The sequence below is a fragment of the Bolinopsis microptera genome, chromosome 11 (genome assembly GCF_026151205.1).
Source record: "Bolinopsis microptera isolate Bmic1 chromosome 11, MBARI_Bmic_1.0, whole genome shotgun sequence".
NCBI lineage: Eukaryota > Metazoa > Ctenophora > Tentaculata > Lobata > Bolinopsidae > Bolinopsis > Bolinopsis microptera.
Genome location: NC_087082.1, coordinates 15,627,714 through 15,647,651, shown reverse-complemented (window position 1 = coordinate 15,647,651; position 19,938 = coordinate 15,627,714). Strand labels below are relative to the sequence as shown.

Sequence of the window (19,938 nt, the reverse complement as noted above, 5' to 3'; positions counted from 1 at the left end):
AGTTTTTCTATATTCAATACTGTATACATATATAAGATAAGTCCGACAATCAAGCATACTTTGATACTTTGGGTGATTTCACTAATCGTGACACAATATGACCAAAGACCAGAATAAAAATGACGAAGGTTTCTGTGAAAATAATATAAAACTTCAACATATAATATCCGATAAGTTACAAAATCACTAACATATAATTTGTGATATTACAATAAGTTAGGTTCAGGCAAAAGTTCAATAAGTTACGTTAAAAAATAAATAAAACCGAGTTAGCAGAAAACTGTGCTAATTTGTCTCCGCTGGTGTGGGTCACGGCTCGATGGAGGTTTGGTAACTTGTAAAGATAGGGGAGTTGGTAAAGATGTTACAGTAGAATAACTTACAGAATTCTACGATACGTAAAACATGGTAAGGAATATTAGATTAATTGAAAGCCTATAAAGCACATCAAGATATTTCACAACCAAAATTCAAAATATCTCCGGAATGCTACAAATTCCTGAGAGTTTACTCCGTACCCACACCACTCAAACGAGATCGGTTTTGAAAACAAATCTGTCCACAGGATCGTCCGAGCCACGGTTAACAAATATATGAGGGGGTTCGAAACGAGAACGTTGACTGATCGTGTCTATACCTCTGAAATGTTGATCTGAAATTAGAAAATTATATTAAAGTTCAGCCAAGGGAAAAAATGCGACCTAAAGTGGCGCTAAATTTGTATCGTGGTAAGGCGTTTTAAGATGTTACTTTTACCCTGTACGCTAATTATTGGGAAAATTTCAATAAACGGCAAAGGCATGATCCTCTCATATGTGGGATACTGAAGGGAAAGGAAGCAGTTCTAACGAGCTCTTCTCAAACACAAGGATATAACTTGTGAACTCGGCTAGTATATATGAAACATTTGTCATGGAGTTGTAGAGGGAGTTATGTGCCTCGCCGGGCTAAGGTAGTGGATGACCTTGCTGTACGGCAAGTTAAACAAGGATCTGAAACTACTAGGTTCCGTACAGACTCAACTCTGCACCCGTGTCAATATGTTCATTATATGCAAGCCTCTTGATTTATATTATAGTTGTGAAGAGCCCTTCTCCAAATTTCAGGTTAATTCGAGGATGACTTAACTTAAATTAAGAATTGAACAGGAAGATTTTACCGGTAGATTACCGCACCATGATAACTAGATCACGAAATGAACTATTTTGCGACATGTGACCAGAATAACCTTAATAATTCTCAAAACGCCCTATATTGCGACAAAACTATATTGCGACACAGATTCATTATTTATCCGTGTAAGCTGTAATACCACCTTTAAATATACATATTATGCCATTTAATAAAATGAAACTTGTCGCAATATAGTAAGTTGGTTATTATCAAGTTGTCGCAAAGTGATCACAGTCGCAATATAGTTAGTGTCGCAATATGGTGCGGTTACCTGCCGGCTCAGTCTCGCTTTTCCCTGGACCTAAGACGCAATGTAGTCACTCGGTTACTGAAAGCAAAGACTGTAATAACTAATACATGGAATCAGGCTCTCTCTCTTGCCCTCTTAGAATAGTGGTTGTACGCGTTCTTTATTTTCTTAATTAATAATTACTATTTCTGGTTAACAATAGATATGAGTTCTTATTGTAGCAGAGCTGCATATACCTCTTTCCTCTTTTCTTTATTAATAAAGAAATTCAAATCTACACTAGTTGATAAGTTTATAATTCCAAGGGTTTTGTACTTTCGTCAGAAAACTAACGCTAAGCGTTAGTAACGCTTGGTAAAGTCAGAAAATAGGACTATTCCTCATAATATCTACATAACAGGGAGTATTGGTGAACTTTAAAAACTTAGTAGTTTAGTAATTTAGTAAGTAACTTAGTAGATTAGAACTCACTCTTTCTTTTCTCGCTCCATTTTTTCTATCCGTCCCCGCACTGAACTTTGAAGCGGCTCTGCAATGCTCTCCAGATAACTTGCACCTGAAACACAAAGTCACATGATACAAGTCACGTGGTACAATTCACGTGGTACAATTCACGTGGTACAAGTCACGTGGTACAAGTCACGTGGTACAAGTCACGTGGTACAAGTCACGTGATACAAGTCACGTGGTACAAGTCACGTGATACAAGTCACGTGGTACAAGTCACGTGGTACAAGTCACGTGGTACAAGTCACGTGGTACAAGTCACGTGGTACAAGTCACGTGGTACAAGTCACGTGGTACAAGTCACGTGGTAAAAGTCACGTGGTACAAGTCACGTGGTACAAGTCACGTGGTACAAGTCACGTGGTAGAATAAGGAACACAAAGAGGTAAATATGACTCCTACGAAGGTCGAGGTAAATGGCACTCTGAAAAATATACCAGTTCAAACTCACGTTACTCCAAGAGACACATTTAAGTGTAGTTAATTAGTCAAACAAACGACTAAGCTGATGAATCAATTATCTCAGCATTATATTTAAGTGAAATAACAATCTAACTAAATAATTTACCATCTGACTCCCAGTTAGTTGTAAGTTCGATGTAATTTAGCAGCGGGTTATCATCCAGCGGTATATCTGAAACACGTGATTATATGTTAACAAACTGCAAATATTATTAACAAATTATTTTGAAACTTTAATAATATATTGATTCACTTATGAGATGAGTTAGATTGTCAATTAGAAACAAGTAAGATTGCTGAGCAGCAAATATTTGTTTTTCTTTGTATCTACCCCATTTTAGCTGCACTATGCAGTGTGCACACTGCACATGGATCATCATTAAATTCTATAATTAAATCTTATGATTAAACTATATATTATATTAATTACTGATTTATTAATCACAATCATTCTACTTATTTGGTTCACAGGTTTTTCCTAGACTCCGTGTTAGGACTTTAGCTGTCTGTACCAGTTTTTCGTTATCTTAGAACTTATTCCGCTTTTATTTTATTCCTACTCTCGATTCCTCGCTAGCAGTCCGGTTAATTTAGTACCTTTAGTGGGTCTCATTTAATCATTAGGTCTCATTAAAGAACCTCTCACCCTCTAAGATTTTCACCGCTTCGTTAATTTTGTAGCTTTATTCTTTTTATCTTTTAATAAATAAATTTTCTAACACGTGCATTATGAAGGAGTGATGCCTCCGCAGGCATTCTTGAACGGTATATATTTTAACACTTCATGCTCGGGTGCCATTCTACTTATTTGGTTCACAGGTTTTTCCTAGACTCCGTGTTAGGACTTTAGCTGTCTGTACCAGTTTTTCGTTATCTTAGAACTTATTCCGCTTTTATTTTATTCCTACTCTCGATTCCTCGCTAGCAGTCCGGTTAATTTAGTACCTTTAGTGGGTCTCATTTAATCATTAGGTCTCATTAAAGAACCTCTCACCCTCTAAGAAAACTCCTTTTGGAGATATTCCTTATTACGCTTTATGTTATTAATTTTCCTTGTGTTTGAATCCTGTCACTTTTTAACTGTTTGTAGTCTTTGTTATTTTCGGCCGATTTCTGCACTTTTACACTGGGTCATCATTCATAATTTCTGGGATAGAGACGACTTAAATCATCATTTAAGGAAGCGTTTGCTTGTCTGACTTACTTCATTAGACACTTCTGGTCAAGGTTTGTAAACACCTTCTTCACTAACTCTTTGGATGTGACTTTATCACTCCCATTTTCATTACTTCTCCCCATACTTTTTACGCTTACAGTTAGCATAACAGTATTTTGAACTGCACATTTATTTGTGTTACTGTTAAGTATTTGTTTATCTCTTGGTCTCGCACACTGAGTTGATGGTTCCTTCTCCCCATCTGGGAATGTTTCACTTGTTTCGGCGCTACATCGCCTTAGTTCCTCGGTTATTTCTAGTTTTTCTGCACAGTGCAGATATTTTGTGCGTTCACAGGCTGGCCAGCACCAGATCCTGCGATGGGTCTTTTATAGTATTTTTCTTGCCATTTGTTTAATCTTCAGAGATTTCCATATTTCCAGCATAACGTATCGTTTGTCGTTTTTATCGTGTCTCCTTCATAAGACACAGGCTTTCTTTCAACATACCGTGTCGTATCATGATTTATCGTCTCTCCTTCTTCAGAGACTGGCTTTCTTTCAACATATCGTGTCGCATCATGCTTTATCGTCTCTCCTTCTTCAGAGACAGGTTTTCTTTCAACATACCGTGTCGTATCATGCTTTATCGTGTCTCCTTCATCAGACACAGGCTTTCTTTCAACATACCGTGTCGTATCATGCTTTATCGTCTCTCCTTCTTCAGAGACAGGCTTTATTTCAGCATACCGTGTCGTAATATACTTTATCGTCTCTCCTTCTTCAGAGACAGGCTTTATTTCAACATACCGTGTCGTTTCATGCTTTATCGTCTCTCCTTCTTTAGAGACAGGCTTTATTTCAACATACCGTGTCGTTTCGTGCTTTATCGTCTCTCCTTCCTCAGAGACAGGCTTAATTTCGACATATCGTGTCGCATCATGCTTTATCGTCTCTCCTTCTTCAGAGACAGGCTTTCTTTCAACATACCGTGTCGTATCATGCTTTATCGTGTCTCCTTCATCAGACACAGGCTTTCTTTGAACATACCGTGTCGTATCATGCTCTATCGTCTCTCCCTCTTCAGAGACAGGCTTTCTTTCTATATACCGTGTCGTATCATGCTTTATCGTCTCTCCTTCCTCAGAGACAGGCTTTATTTCAACATATCGTGTCGCATCATGCTTTATCGTCTCTCCTTCTTCAGAGACAGGCTTTCTTTCAACATACCGTGTCGTATCATGCTTTATCGTGTCTCCTTCATCAGACACAGGCTTTCTTTCAACATACCGTGTCATATCATGCTTTATCGTCTCTCCTTCTTCAGAGACAGGCTTTATTTCAACATACCGTGTTGTATCATGCTTTATCGTCTCTCCTTCTTCAGAGACATTCACTATTTCAGTCAAGGTATTTATCCTTATATTTATTATTGGTTTTTAAATTTTTATTTCAGTTATCAGTGTAATTTGCAGAAAGTGGTTTCAATATTATCGATTATCCTTCTTCCAACTAATTCAAAAATAGGTACCATGGACACTGGATCTCAGCAACATACAGAAGATACTACCTGTCATCATTATAGAGTCTAATGAACTCTACCCACAGGTTAGTCAGGCAGTGGATCACACTCTGATGACATCTCCTTTTGGAGATTTTCGGACTCTCAGACTACCTACTACCTAGTTGAGTGTGTTCCATAACCTAGCACCCTGCCTAAACGTTCGGTACTCCTGGACCTATGTGGCAAGCCTGCTCCCTGAACAAAAAAAAAAAAAAATATATTAATCACAATTATTATAATTTGATAGCCACAACTCACTATAAGTGTTGTAAATGTCTAGGAGTTTCCAAGCTTGCTCGTATGCTCCGGACAGTAGCGTGAACTTGATCAGAACATATACCATGATTGTAGTTGGTACCCCTGGGATTACCAGCTTTATACATTAATTATATACTTTATACTATTAAATATAGTACTATACTTACATTTCTCAAGCCCGTTACGTAAGGATCAAAACGAGTTATTATTAACAACTTATTAACTACCCAGTTTTAGTACACACCACCCGGCCCGCTACATAAAGAATCAAAAGGAATAAAGCATTAATAAAACACAAAACAATGTACCTTCGTGTTCTAAGAGATGTGTTAAAGCGCTGGTTGTCAAGTTTACTACGTCTCTAATATTCGTCTGAAAACAAGACAATGAAAATAATATATTATACATATATTCAACAACAATATTTAACTAGTATTATATTCTAGTGTATTCTAGTGTATTCTAGTATATTCTAGTATATTTTAGTATATTCTAGTATAGTATATTCTAGTATATTCTAGTATATTCTAGATTATTCTAGTATATTCTAGTTTATTCTAGTTTATTCTAGTTTATTCTAGCATATTAAGTTGAACGAGCTTGAAGAATAATGATTTTACACGGAATTTGAGTGTAACAATACGATATTATTTATCAAGTTTTAATGGTACTCGTATAATTGTGCAGTACGCATAACGCACATGTGCAGTACGTATAACGCACGTGCAGTACGCATAACGCACATGTGGAGTACGTATAACGCACGTGCAGTACACATAATGTGCAGTACGCAAAACACACGTGTGGCTTAGAAAAGTTGTACGTGTTCTAAATATAATTAATAACAGCTGTTAGAGCTTTTGCGATCTACAGTCATGACAAACTTGGAGTTTGTTGGTCCTATTAGAGAGCTCTGATGGAGAAATGATACTATACTGTAAACAATAATTGTTCGCAGATCGTAAAAAACGGAACCCATAAATACTTTACAATGAAAAATTGTAGGGAACACAGCTGCTAGCAAACAAAATTTGTGTGATATTACGATTGCAGGAGAGAAAATTTTGTTAAATGACCAAGGCCTCTGACAAAGAAGAGCAATGACCTTGTAAGGAATTCCCACCTGGGGTAAACTGTAAAGTGACGAAGAAACAAAAAGAGAAATAGCAACCACTATTTTGTGCTGCAGATTCTGCTCGATGGTTTTATCACGTCATTCTTTATCTTCTTTTAAAAACTGAATATCTTGATAATCGTAATTTACCATTTACTTTAGACAGGATGGAGCAGTATCATAACTCGACAGCAACAGATTGGAATTCTTTCTACGAACTGAACTTCAACCAGGTAGCAGATGCGTTCTACGGGTCTGTACTATGTTGTGCGTACTTCCTTATCGGAACATTAGGAAACATAGTCAGCTTCCTTTATTTCAAATCAAAAACAAGGAACATTTCCAGTGTTATCTACATGATAATAACGACAAATGATATGGTGATAAGCGTGTCAATACTTCCTGTGGGAATATCGCTCTGGTCAAAAAGAAAACCAGGCATATTGTTCGGTAACGAATACGGTTGTTTCGTTTGGGCGTATTTGTGGCACATCACAGTTGCACTCAGTATCTTCCTCGTTATATGCCTGAATGTAACTAGGACAGTTTCACTGTTCAGACCCTTTAAAAAACAAAAAGTCAGATATCTGATTGTAGCTGTAGTAACATACTTAGTTGCAATGTTAGCCACGCTAATAGGCATCTCTGAGCAAGCGATAACGCTCAAGTGGCTACCCGGATGTGTACTATATGCAGACTCATCTACAAACGCTCCACCCTTTTTTAGTTACCTAGCTACCAGCGTAACCTTCATAGTTCCAGTGTGTGTAGTTGCTATAAGCTGTGTCATATCAGCAGGGTTGCTGACAAGAACAAATCACCATCTTCAACAAAGAGAGCTACAAAAAACCAGAAACAGGGCGACAGTAACTATTTTACTGTTTTCTCTTGTTTACGAAGTCTGCAACGTTCCCTACGTTGTTAATATTATTTTAAGAACAAACTGCGTGCTTCATGGTAACAGGGAGAAATGTAACCAAGTTGATAGGCTGCAGGGGTACTACCGTAGCATGGTCAGCATGCTGCTTATAGCCACTAACTCGGCTGCTAATCCTATCCTTTATATTTGGAGGATGCCTGCTCTGAGAGAAAATATCAGGAGGATATTGAGATTAGACAGAGAAACTAGGAGACCACAAATCAATGTCAATCATCCAGAAGGACCTGTGAACAATGTTAACCAGACAGAAGAAGGACCTGTGAACAATGTTAACCAGACAGAAGAAGGACCTGTGAACAATGTTAACCAGACAGAAGAAGGACCTGTGAACAATGTTAACCAGACAGAAGAAGGACCTGTGAACAATGTTAACCAGACAGAAGAAGGACATGTGAACAATGTTAACCAGACAGAAGAAGGACCTGTGAACAATGTTAACCAGACAGAAGAAGGACCTGTGAACAATGTTAACCAGACAGAAGAAGGACCTGTGAACAATGTTAACCAGACAGAAGAAGGACCTGTGAACAATGTTAACCAGACAGAAGAAGGACCTGTGAACAATGTTAACCAGACAGAAGAAGGACCTGTGAACAATGTTAACCAGACAGAAGAAGGACCTGTGAACAATGTTAACCAGACAGAAGAAGGACCTGTGAACAATGTTAACCAGACAGAAGAAGGACCTGTGAACAATGTTAACCAAACAAAAGAAGGACATGTGAACAATGTTAACCAGACAGAAGAAGAAATTTAGTCAACATTTTTGATTAAATTTAAGGTAGACTAAATATGTCGTTGTTAAGGTAACCAGTTTGTAATAACAATAATAATATTACATAATATCTAGCTAATTTAAAGGATTATCGCCATTATTATGTGAATTCTAATAATCGTTTTAATCGTCTAAATTACCTAAATTAATTGAATCACTCTAAGTACCCTGAATTACTAGAGCCTAATCATAACTATTCTGAGAATTTAGAAAACATTTATTCAAAACACTACTACATCAGCCGTTAAAAGGTAAATGGTGAAAGAGTGAAAGGTAAATAATTAGATATCAATTGTGAACTGTTTTAACAGTTTAACAGTTAAGATTAAAATCTTTACCTCAGAGAGTGTTAATTTTCTGGACTGCATCATTTCAATATCCTGAAATAAATAAGATGAGAAAAGCTGAAAGCAAAAAAATGTCTCGAAGGGTAGTCGGAAATGAAAATAAATCGAATTACCGCGAGCCTCTGGGAAAGGGTGTGGCCAAAACGCCCTCATTGCATCAAATGCAAAAATTCAATTGTTTTAAGAATTATCTTCAGCATTCTGGGGCAAAATTTGTAGTTTTCCCGTTTACAGCGACATGGAAAAGGCTTTTATCAGGATGAGAAAATGTTCTACATTTCAATGTAACAACATCGTATTCATGATCTTAAAAGATGAATATGACCATTACAACAATGCGGCTAGTAAAAAATGTTAACCGTTCATAATTAGCTTTTAAAACGAGCGACTTGGTGTTCTTACAAATCATTTGGGCTCTGACTAAAACATTTTGCACGGTTTGTTGATTGCCATGAACTTTTCTGACTTATATTAATCAAACTTTCCATTTAATTACAAACAAAGCCGTCTGTTATACTTCTCTACGAACCTTCTACCTAGATTATAAGTGACAATTTTGATGAAGACCCCCCCCCCCCCCCGCGCCGGCCCCCTTAAGTGACAATTACCGTCACCTCCCCACACTTACTGTCATCGTTTTTTTTTAACACGTGGTGCCCTTATATGGTCATGTCGTGTCCTGTGTTACTTAGCTGTGAAGTTACTTACCCCTGAACCAGGTAAAGAGGCTGGAACTCTTCTGTCCTCTGATAGGAAGAATAATATCAGGTACTTTGCGTTGAAGTGGTTGAAGAAATTTTCTAGGAAAGTGAATAGAGCAACGGTCCAGATTTTGTCGTTGTTGACGGCGTTGCCTTTGATGCATACCTCTGATATTCTGATGTTTTCTGAAATTAAGATTCTGTGATCATATTAATTACAGTATTCGTAATGCATCCTAATATCTTAGAAAACCCACCCGCCTTCCTCGACCACCTCCCTAAAATATTATTTTATCAGCTATACCCTGGATAATCATCCTGTAGACCCCCCTCCCTCGACCACCTCCCTAAAATGTTATTTTATCAACTATACCCTGGATAATCATCTTGTAGACCCCCCTCCCTCGACCACCTCCCTAAAATGTTGTTTTATCAGCTATACCCTGGATAATCATCTTGTAGACCCCCTCCCTCGACCACCTCCCTAAAATGTTAATTTATCAGCTATACCCTGGATAATCATCTTGTAGACCCCCCTTCCTCGACCACCTCCCTAAAATGTTATTTTATCAGCTATACCCTGGATAATCATCTTGTAGACCCCCCTCCCTCGACCACCTCCCTAAAATGTTATTTTATCAACTATACCCTGGATAATCATCTTGTAGACCCCCCTCCCTCGACCACCTCCCTAAAATGTTATTTTATCAACTATACCCTGGATAATCATCTTGTAGACCCCCCTCCCTCGACCACCTAGCCTCCCTAAAATGTTATTTTATCAACTATACCCTGGATAATCATCTTGTAGACCCCCCTCCCTCGACCACCTCCCTAAAATGTTGTTTTATCGGCTATACCCTGGATAATCATCTTGTAGACCCCCCTCCCTCGACCACCTCCCTAAAATGTTATTTTATCAACTATACCCTGGATAATCATCTTGTAGACCCCCTCCCCTCCCTCGACCACCTCCCTAAAATGTTATTTTATCAGCTATACCCTGGATAATCATCTTGTAGACCCCCCTCTCTCGACCACCTCCCTAAAATGTTATTTTATCAGCTTTACCCTGGATAATCATCTTGTAGACCCCCCTCCCTCGACCGCCTCCCTAAAATGTTATTTTATCAACTATACCCTGGATAATCATCTTGTAGACCCCCCTCCCTCAACCACCACCCTAAAATATTATTTTATCAACTATACCCTGGATTATCATCTTGTAGACCCCCCTCCCTCGACCACCTCCCTAACATGTTATTTTATAAGCTATACCCTGGAAAATCATCTTGTAGACCCCCCTCCCTCGACCACCTCCCTAAAATGTTATTTTATCAGCTATACCCTGGATAATCATCTTGTAGACCCCCCTCCCTCGACCACCTCCCTAAAATGTTATTTTATCAGCTATACCCTGGATAATCATCTTGTAGACCCCCCTCCCTCGACCACCTCCCTAAAATGTTATTTTATCAGCTATACCCTGGATAATCATCTTGTAGACCCCCAGCACGTAGTCCACATCTGCAGTATAAGGGTTTATACAGCTGGCAAACTTAAACACTTCAACCATAATGTTCCGTGCTTCGCCCACAGGCAGGTGCTCTAGGTTCTGAAACAATAATGTTTAATTTTATTTTCGGAATACAATAAATCTTTATACTGAAATTATAATTTCAGCCCTATAATCTAATTAATATAGATTATAGGGCTAATATAAACAGGTGTCAAGTAGCTAGATAATGATAGGATCTTAATGTTATTTTGAAATATACTTATTGTATTTAATATCTTTGACCGGTCAGTTAAGAGCTTCTCTTAAGATTTTTCATTTATGGATTGTGTTTTTGTAAGAATTTTGTGGGATTATTACTAACACCACTTCTCCTATCTCTATAGCAATTTTTGGAGCCTTTTAATTGAGTAAAGGTTTTGGGTATGTGTTTAATGTCTGAGTGTGTAATAAACGCAGAAATCTATTTATCAAGTTATTAAACAAAATCCTTCTATTTCTACTATTAACCATAACTCACATCCTTGTACATGTCATTGTAGAAGTCTATGATGTTGACTCGTCTCACATCTTCCAATCTTCTGAACAAACCCTCTGGGAGAGGCTGTCCTTTCATTGTTTTCAGATCAAACGAGAGGTAACTCTCCAACTTACTCCAGCTTGCTTTGAAACTATCAGGGTTGAGCGAGACGTACTTTTCTGAAAATGTTGACATTTTTCTAGGTGTGATGTGATTAAACTTAACGAATGTTCTCCAAATTACAGTTTTAATTAAAAATCCACTCGGCTGAGGGTGCGAGCTATCCAATTTTATTCACAAAAAGAAGCTAAGTCCTACTCATGGCAATGAGGTCTTCTCGGTGTTTTGAGTAAAAGTCATCCACGTCAAACCCTCCCGTTCCTTGTCTAGCATAATAAATTAGCTTCGTCACGAAATTGATACAATTGTCGTGATCTAAATCCCTGCAAAAAGATAGTCCCAATAAGTGTAAGCTTGCTAACCATCAGTTTATTAAAAAGACTATATAATTAGAAATATGTTAGAAATAATTAAAAATATATTATGTTGTATGAGGTAGCTTAAGCGATAACATGTTTACTTCAAAATTTCCCATAACGACCACCGATATGGCCAATAATTATGCTTGAATTAATTCTAGAAACAAACGGTTCGAATTTGCTCAGATATTCTGATTAAAAAAATGTAGGATCGTTCTTTAATATGACGTGTCAGAAGAACACACTATAAGCACACACAAGAAGTATATACTAAAACTGATTCTTACTGCTTACCTCACAAACAAGTCCGGACGATCATCGTAGAGATCCAGCATAGCACGGTTAAGGTGAGCTGTAATGTATGGCTTACGGTGATCACCAACAGTGAGATTGTGCATTTCCAGAATCTTATAACCCGTTGAATACCTGGTCATAGTAATAAATAAGTGATGGTATCTGTTTGGTCTTATCTAATGTACGGGTGATAACAATATCGTAGTAAAAAAATCAGATATAGTTACTACAGCAAGGTTTCATGATTATTGGCGCTGCGGTAAACAATTCTAGAAAAATAATCAAACGATTAGTTATGACCAGTTGAAAAATTGTGTTTTCAAACATCACAAGATTTTCAAGTAAAATCAAAAGGTTTCCAAGAAATGGTAAACTGGTAAACAGACCTCATTTTAAAGTTGCCATTTATCATACACTCCCTCATTTCGTTTAGGATGTGGTAGTTATATTTGTGGATACCATCTCGAACAGCCTGGTAGGCCACTTTCTTTGGATCTGTCTTCCCCTTCGATGACTTTCCTGTGGTTTACTTAGTTGATGTTCTCAATTGGACCATTAGTTTCTTAATAGTGACCTTGAAATGAAATGCTGATGATAAATTTGAAGCAAAAACACAAATGCTATCGTTATCAAAATATTTCTAGCGAAAGTAAACCTCCGCGATCTTCTTCGTCAGTTTCTTCGTATTCCTCTTTCACGAAGTCTACCATATGGTATCCATAAAATAGGTTTAGGAACATCTCTGGAATTGGAAATGTGTAAGCTTACATTCACCACATTTCAGTTCCACACGAACAGTACATGCAATTAAGCAATACATGATCTTGCAACGAAATGATTTACCCAAAAATAATCAACCAGGAACAATATACCAAAATATAAAGAAAAGTCAGTGATATTTGTTGATTTTGGTCAACATTAAGTCTTAGAAATAGAATGATATTCAACAAAATTTGACGAAAATAGCAAAAATGAATAAATACAGAACACACCCCTTACCATCAGTAATATTAGTAGTAGGATTTTCTGTCAAATCAGTCAATATTGTTTTAATTCTGTGAGGGGCTCCTTCCTTCACAAACTGCTCCGGTGGCATGCTGTGTGTCACACTGAGGAATTTACAATCTAAAATGGGTAATTCCTAAATTCCTGTCTTTTACAACTGTAGCTGCTTATCATAATCCGAAGCCATGTTTTATTCGTTTAATACAACTATGCCTCGAAACCACTTTTCTCCATCTGATCTATAATATATAACCAAAATAACACACACCTGTATATAAGATCAGTGACAGTAACACACACCTGTATATAAGATCAGTGACAGTAACACACACCTGTATATAAGATCAGTGACAGTAACACACACCTGTATATAAGATCAGTGACAGTAACACACACCTGTATATAAGATCAGTGACAGTAACACACACCTGTATATAAGATCAGTGACAGTAACACACACCTGTATATAAGATCAGTGACAGTAACACACACCTGTATATAAGATCAGTGACAGTAACACACACCTGTATATAAGATCAGTGACAGTAACACACACCTGTATATAAGATCAGTGACAGTAACACACACCTGTATATAAGATCAGTGACAGTAACACACACCTGTATATAAGATCAGTGACAGTAACACACACCTGTATATAAGATCAGTGACAGTAACACACACCTGTATATAAGATCAGTGACAGTAACACACACCTGTATAATATAAGATCAGTGACAGTAACACACTCCTGTATATAAGATCAGTGACAGTAACACACACCTGTATAATATAAGATCAGTGACAGTAACACACTCCTGTATATAAGATCAGTGACAGTTACACACACCTGTATATATAAGATCAGTGACAGTAACACACACCTGTATATAAGATCAGTGACAGTATCAGTAGAAGGAAGGAACTCCTGCTCCCGCATCTCCACATATAGCTCCCACGCCAGATCAGGACGATGGAACCGGACAGCAGCCTGGATAACACTGTCGTAATTACCACCAGACACCAGTTCCTGCTCCTTCAGGTATTGTAGAGATTGTAGGGCTAGCGAGGTGGTCTCCTCCATCACACTGATGTAAAGGGGAGCTGATTGTTTTGGGAGGGAGGCTAGACCTTCCTTCTTGGTGTAGATCAGCTCGGTGTTGTCGCTGATAGAATGAGGGGTTAGAATGAGGGGTTAGATTGAGGGGTTAGAATGAGGGGTTAGAATGAGGGGTTAGATTGAGGGGTTAGATTGAGGGGTTAGATTGAGGGGTTAGATTGAGGGGTTAGAGAGGGGTTATATTGAGGGGTTAGAATGAGGGGTTAGAATGAGGGGTTAGAATGAGGGGTTAGATTGAGGGGTTAGAATGAGGGGTTAGATTAAGGGGTTAGAATGAGGGCCGAGGGGTTAGATTGAGGGGTTAGAATGAGGGGTTAGATTTAGAGTTGTGTCTTCTTTCGTTCTAGCAAGTTAATTTGTTATTTAAACAACAGGGTTACTTTGAGTGTTAAATCTCTAGAGGATGACCTAGCGGATGACCTAGAGATTAATGAATAATGCTATGTAATTTCCATGTTAAGTGCTTACTTTGCGGCATTCTTCGCTTCTTCATACCTGAAATAATAACTTTATAGCTGAGCATGATTACAAATTTAAATATCAAATCATCCGAAAAAACCTAATGTTGCGAGCGCTCGGTTTAATTTATTCTATTAACGATATACACAGCAAGTTAATAAGAATCTTAGATTTGCTCTTGCTGAGAGGGAGCTGTGTACTATTGGACCGTTGCCAAACATGTTTTGCTATTATTCATGCTAAAAATAAGCAACAACTTTAAAATTAATAACACGACGAGTTAAACTAGCAGTAACTTACAAGCTGGAGATTGACATAACAGAACGAGGCTCCTCATCTCCAACAATATTGTTTATCATCTTCTGCTTCTTCTCAGCACTTACTCTCTGAACGCAGCCTCAGTTAATCACAATACCCGGAATCAAAAATTAATTGCACATTTAGGTCACCATCGCGTCGGTAACACCATCAAATACGTGTAAAAAAGAAAAAAAAACTTATAATTCATTCAAAATAACATTCTTTACTTACAGGCATCACATCTGGTTTCATCAGATCTGCTATCACATAGTCCACATTCCTCTGTTCTACATCCATAGTTTTAAATAAGGACCTGGAGTAGGGCAACTCTACTGATACCCCCTCCGAGGAACTGGGGAGGAAATTAGGATAAGTCGTTTGCAGTACTATGCAATATGCATGCTCCAAACATTCCCGGCATTAAAATCTATAGTGAACGACGCTCAATTAAAAGCATCTTTAAACATTTTTGATGGTTAATAGTTTATATAATGTAGAAGTGTGAAGCTGTCCACTGCACATATTGTGTAGCTGTCATTACAAGCTCAGCATGTATTTTTAACTAACCCGTCTTCATTCAATGTTCTTTTTACGTATTCAGAGCATTGTTTTATCTCGTTCTGCAAAGAATATTATTATACACAATATACAGGAACTGTAAGTAAAAAGCACGCCATTGCAGAATTAAAGATATAAGGTTTTAAAATAATGGCCAACAGTGAAAATTTAATTAGCATGAACGTGCAATAAAATGTATATTCTACTATCTAGAACATGAATGAACAAAAGAGTCTTTTAAAATGACTTACAGTAATAAATCTATATTCATAAAGTCAACTAGATTTTAAACTTTTGGCCCATCACTCAAATAGCCTCGTTACATGTAACATGACCATTATATACAGGGTGGCCCATAAGTGACTACCCACACGCAACCTCTTAATAACTCACGTAATTCGTCTCCAAATTGCACCAAAATTTCAGAGATTATAGATATGGGTCAAACTTAGATTTCCTGAAAGTTTCGTAAGCCACGCCCAATTACAGTGGGCGTGGCGTGACACTCCCTCTTTTTCACTATTGTCTTCATAAAATGAGAACGCTTTTAGCTAAGAACTCAAAATTTTTTGCACACATTTGGCTTGATAATTGAAAACTTTTCCAAAAGTTTCAAGTTCATTGGTTAAAATATGGCTGAGTTATGACCATTTTAAAATCCATCGGATGTGTGATCCGAGCACTCAGTCAGTGATATTTGCACTCAATTAGTGATCTCGTCACCCAATCTGATCAAGAGTAAGGCGTTAGCGTGTATTAATGAGGTTCATTAGGCTTTGATTGGATACCGATGATGACTTTGCTAGAAAGTAAAACACAAATTTTTAGGATAAATCAATAAATGAAATCAGCTAAAGCCGTTCTCTCCACCACTTCATCCGGTCTAGTAGAGCCCCAGTGAATTGCATTCTAGGAGTTGACATATCCGTTTATATGGCAGTGAGCCTCGTCGCTGTACCAGATTTCGTCCTCAAAGTAGGGATCCACATTCTGCTTGGACAGGAATGTGTTGGCGAAATCTATCCTCGATTGGAAATCACGGTCCAAAAGTTTGTGTTTCTTTGTGATTCGGTAGGCCCGGTTAGAAAGGTCTTGCTTTAGGATTCGCTGAAGGGTTGTTCTGCTGATGTCTAAGGCAGGAGCTCGTTTCCGGGTGCTGTTTCTACAGTCCTCGCAGTTCGTCTTCTGCCGACTCTTCGCCGATCGTGTGCAGAAATCGTAAACTTGATTTTGTGATGAATGTCAAAGCAGCTTTTCCGGCAAGGGGGTGGTCGGTTGAATTTCATCTGAAATTGTCGTTTAATCTGAGGGTAGAACTCCCCATTTTCTTTCTTCAGGTAGACGAACAATCGTTGTTCTGCAGTAAAGGGAGGATTTTCGATGATTCAATGGATGGTTCATTCCTTTTTATTGATTGTAAGGAACCTGTGACTAGCAGGGCTAACAAGCCCTGAAATGGTGACACCACCATAAATTCGTGTGATAGCGTTTTAGGTGCTGTCAACTGTATAGGCCGGCCCATAAGCAGGCTGCAACCAATCAAGCGGTGCATGTGAGCCAAACAGGCCATTAACCAAGTGACGAGATCACTGACTGAGTGCTCGGATCACGTATCCGATGAGTTTTGAAATGGTCATAACTTAGCCATATTTTAACCAATGAACTTGAAACTTTTGGAAAAGTTTTCAATTATCAAGCCAAATGTGTGCAAAAAATTTTGAGTTCTTAGCTAAAAGCGTTCTCATTTTATGAAGACAATAGTGAAAAAGAGGGAGTGTCACGCCACGCCCACTGTAATTGGGCGTGGCTTACGAAACTTTCAGGAAATCTAAGTTTGACCCATATCTATAATCTCTGAAATTTTGGTGCAATTTGGAGACGAATTACGTGAGTTATTAAGAGGTTGCGTGTGGGTAGTCACTTATGGGCCACCCTGTATACTAAATACTCACATAGACTACTGGTCTATCAACCATATCTTCGGAAACATTATAGAACGCAAACAAGTCTATCAAAGCATCTAGATCCTTCTTTTTATCCATCAAATATTCACACTCCCCCGTAACTAAAATCTCTTCAAACATCTGCTTAGCCTTCTCCACCTTCTTATCTCTACACAGTTCCTCAATATAAGTCAGTTTAGCACCAGACATTTTGTCAGAGAAGCGTATTTTAAAGGACTCTGGAAACTTCATAATGAACTGTTCAGCTAGCTCGTATCCAGCCCGTCTCACATCCAACAATGCTCCTGTCTTAACACCTCTCTCTGTCTGAGAAATTAGAAGTATTGATCAGGTTTCAACTAATGATCAATGCAAATGATGTGTAATATATTTTTGGTTTTCTAGAAAGTTAGCTTATAACTGAGTAAATGTGTTAAATGCAAGATAATTAAAGAACTGCACTAATAAAATGTCTTAATCATACTGTAGATTAGGAAGTCTACTAAGCAATGCGTTATTTCAGTGACTAAGTTAATTGTAGTTTACTCACAACAGCAGAGTTCATGGCTGAGAAGGGAAGGAGCACATTTCCAGTCTTCAGTGCATTTTGGTTTGCTCTAGAAAGAGCTTCTAACACTGCCCTGTCACACCTTTGAAAAGTAGTGATGAAGTAAAGGGTGATATAAAATTATTCGAAATCAGTGTCTGAAGAAAAAATAGAAGTGGCATTCTAATAGATTAAAGTTTAAAGATGAACGAGTTAGAGGAATTGTAAAAAGCAAAAAACCTTTCTTTGGCCTCATCCCTGTGTACAGGAGGAGAGGAAGCTGCTTTGAACTCGACAGGAAATGTTTTTGGAGTATTCTTTCTGTTATCAACAGACTTTAACAACCTGAGAAACGTGTCAGATAAAGAAACATGGAATGTATGTGAATTTTGAATCAATTGGCTCATAGACATAAGTTGATCATTATTATTAAGGCTGAAAGTAATTAATAAAAAAAGTGTGTAAATTACTTACTGATCTTTTAAGCTGTTTTGGGAAAGGAAGGCACAGAGTACAGAGGAGGGATGATATCTACAAGGAAACTTACATTTTATCATCCTGTAAATAATTAGATATAAAGATACCGTTAATCTCATCAGATGTGCAAATAATTTGGTAATAGTCGGGTCATTTTAATTTCTGCCACAGAGTCATAGAGCTTCTCGAGTGACTCGGTGCAAATTAACAACTAAAAGCAACGTTTTTGCTGTTGACCAGACCGTCAGTAAGCTGCCACTTGTGACAGTGTGGCCCAAGGAGGCCATTGAATTTGAACATATTGCTTGACTCGAATCCCGATGTACATAGCGCTGGAAAATGGTGAAGCGAGCATTGGAGTTGAGACACAAGAGAATTATGGGTATTTATATAATATTCAAGCCTGGTCCCTCACCGAACGAGTGCAGGATCACGTGCAATTTTGACATAAGAGTCATTCTCAGCGAGCACACTTTGTGTTGAGACAGCTGTGATCAAATGCAATCCGGAAAGTATACCCAATTATCAATCGAGAATACATCATGATTTATCAAGATTTAATTTAATTTAAATTCTAATCAAGAAGCTTTCGTGATCCAAATGTACTCCCATGAAATAATCAATGTTAGGGACTGCAGAGGCCTAATGATAATTTATTTATGGTTAACATAGCACAACCCTAGATTAACGTACGAACACATCGAATTTAATCAAACAAAAGGGCTTAGATACGTGTACATCGATCAACATAAACCTATCAGAATAACTCTTGGAAGCGCTCGATTTTCACAGACTTTATTATTTTTATTTCTGCTGACTGGCATGTTGCGCGGCGTTTATTCGACATTTAAGAATTTGATACCAACAAGAATTGTTGATTACACTGAAATACTTTTTAATAATTTTAGTCACTAAAATGTATTTATATTTATACAATACTCTCCCATAATATGTGCACAGTACAAAAATTATTGTATTTATTTTTATCATTTAACCTATTGGACCGTTAACAAATTTAATTTGACGCGCGTCTTAGTAGATTATAAATATTATGGATCAAATAATACATTTTTGATATTTATAAGAATTTAAAATTTACATAATAAAAATTATTCATACTTAAATTTAAATATCAATTAATTTTTGATTTAATTATTATTGGAAATTTGATTGTTTACCGAAATAGTAGAGCCGCGCAAAGCATTAGCTTTTCAGTAATATCGACATTTATGTTCTCGCGTTGGATAAATGTTCTGGTTTCTCCGCATTTCTTCGATCCATTTCATTATGTTGTTTAGCTACTACCTATTTCAATTTTCATCACGCTTGAATAATTAATTACCATCTAGCAATAATGGCTTGAACTTTACATCGAAGGGCCGGACAATGTATCTAATAGGATTTTAGTTTTTAGAATTTAGGTACTTCGGCCATGATTCTTATTTCTTGACGTTACCAATTACCATGCAAGCAC

General features: G+C 37.5%; 2 protein-coding genes across 5 annotated transcripts in view; one reads left to right on the top strand and one right to left on the bottom strand.

The window, feature by feature from the left end:
• LOC134823519 (uncharacterized) overlaps positions 1-19,938 on the top strand; it is a 100,831-nt gene that overhangs the window by 28,404 nt on the left and 52,489 nt on the right. The window lies entirely within an intron of this gene.
• LOC134823511 (uncharacterized) lies at positions 116-18,562 on the bottom strand. Of its 4 annotated transcripts, none has more exons than XM_063834999.1 (24): positions 18,462-18,558; positions 18,228-18,332; positions 17,991-18,090; positions 17,450-17,767; positions 15,507-15,559; positions 15,171-15,291; positions 14,940-15,025; positions 14,649-14,675; positions 13,945-14,226; positions 13,055-13,164; positions 12,711-12,797; positions 12,442-12,574; positions 12,056-12,187; positions 11,601-11,725; positions 11,283-11,461; positions 10,732-10,861; positions 9,254-9,432; positions 8,537-8,578; positions 5,678-5,741; positions 5,370-5,471; positions 2,499-2,564; positions 1,895-1,979; positions 1,445-1,501; positions 116-639 (listed from the first exon to the last, which is right to left on the bottom strand). In XM_063834999.1, the coding sequence occupies exons 1-23, from the start codon at positions 18,542-18,544 to the stop codon at positions 1,453-1,455; spliced, it is 2,658 nt and encodes an 885-aa protein (XP_063691069.1). In that variant the 5' UTR covers positions 18,545-18,558; the 3' UTR covers positions 116-639; positions 1,445-1,452. The 4 variants fall into 4 exon arrangements, with proteins under 4 accessions (XP_063691069.1, XP_063691067.1, XP_063691068.1 ...); XM_063835000.1 differs by having other exon boundaries at positions 136-652; XM_063834997.1 differs by lacking the exon at positions 1,445-1,501 and having other exon boundaries at positions 18,462-18,562.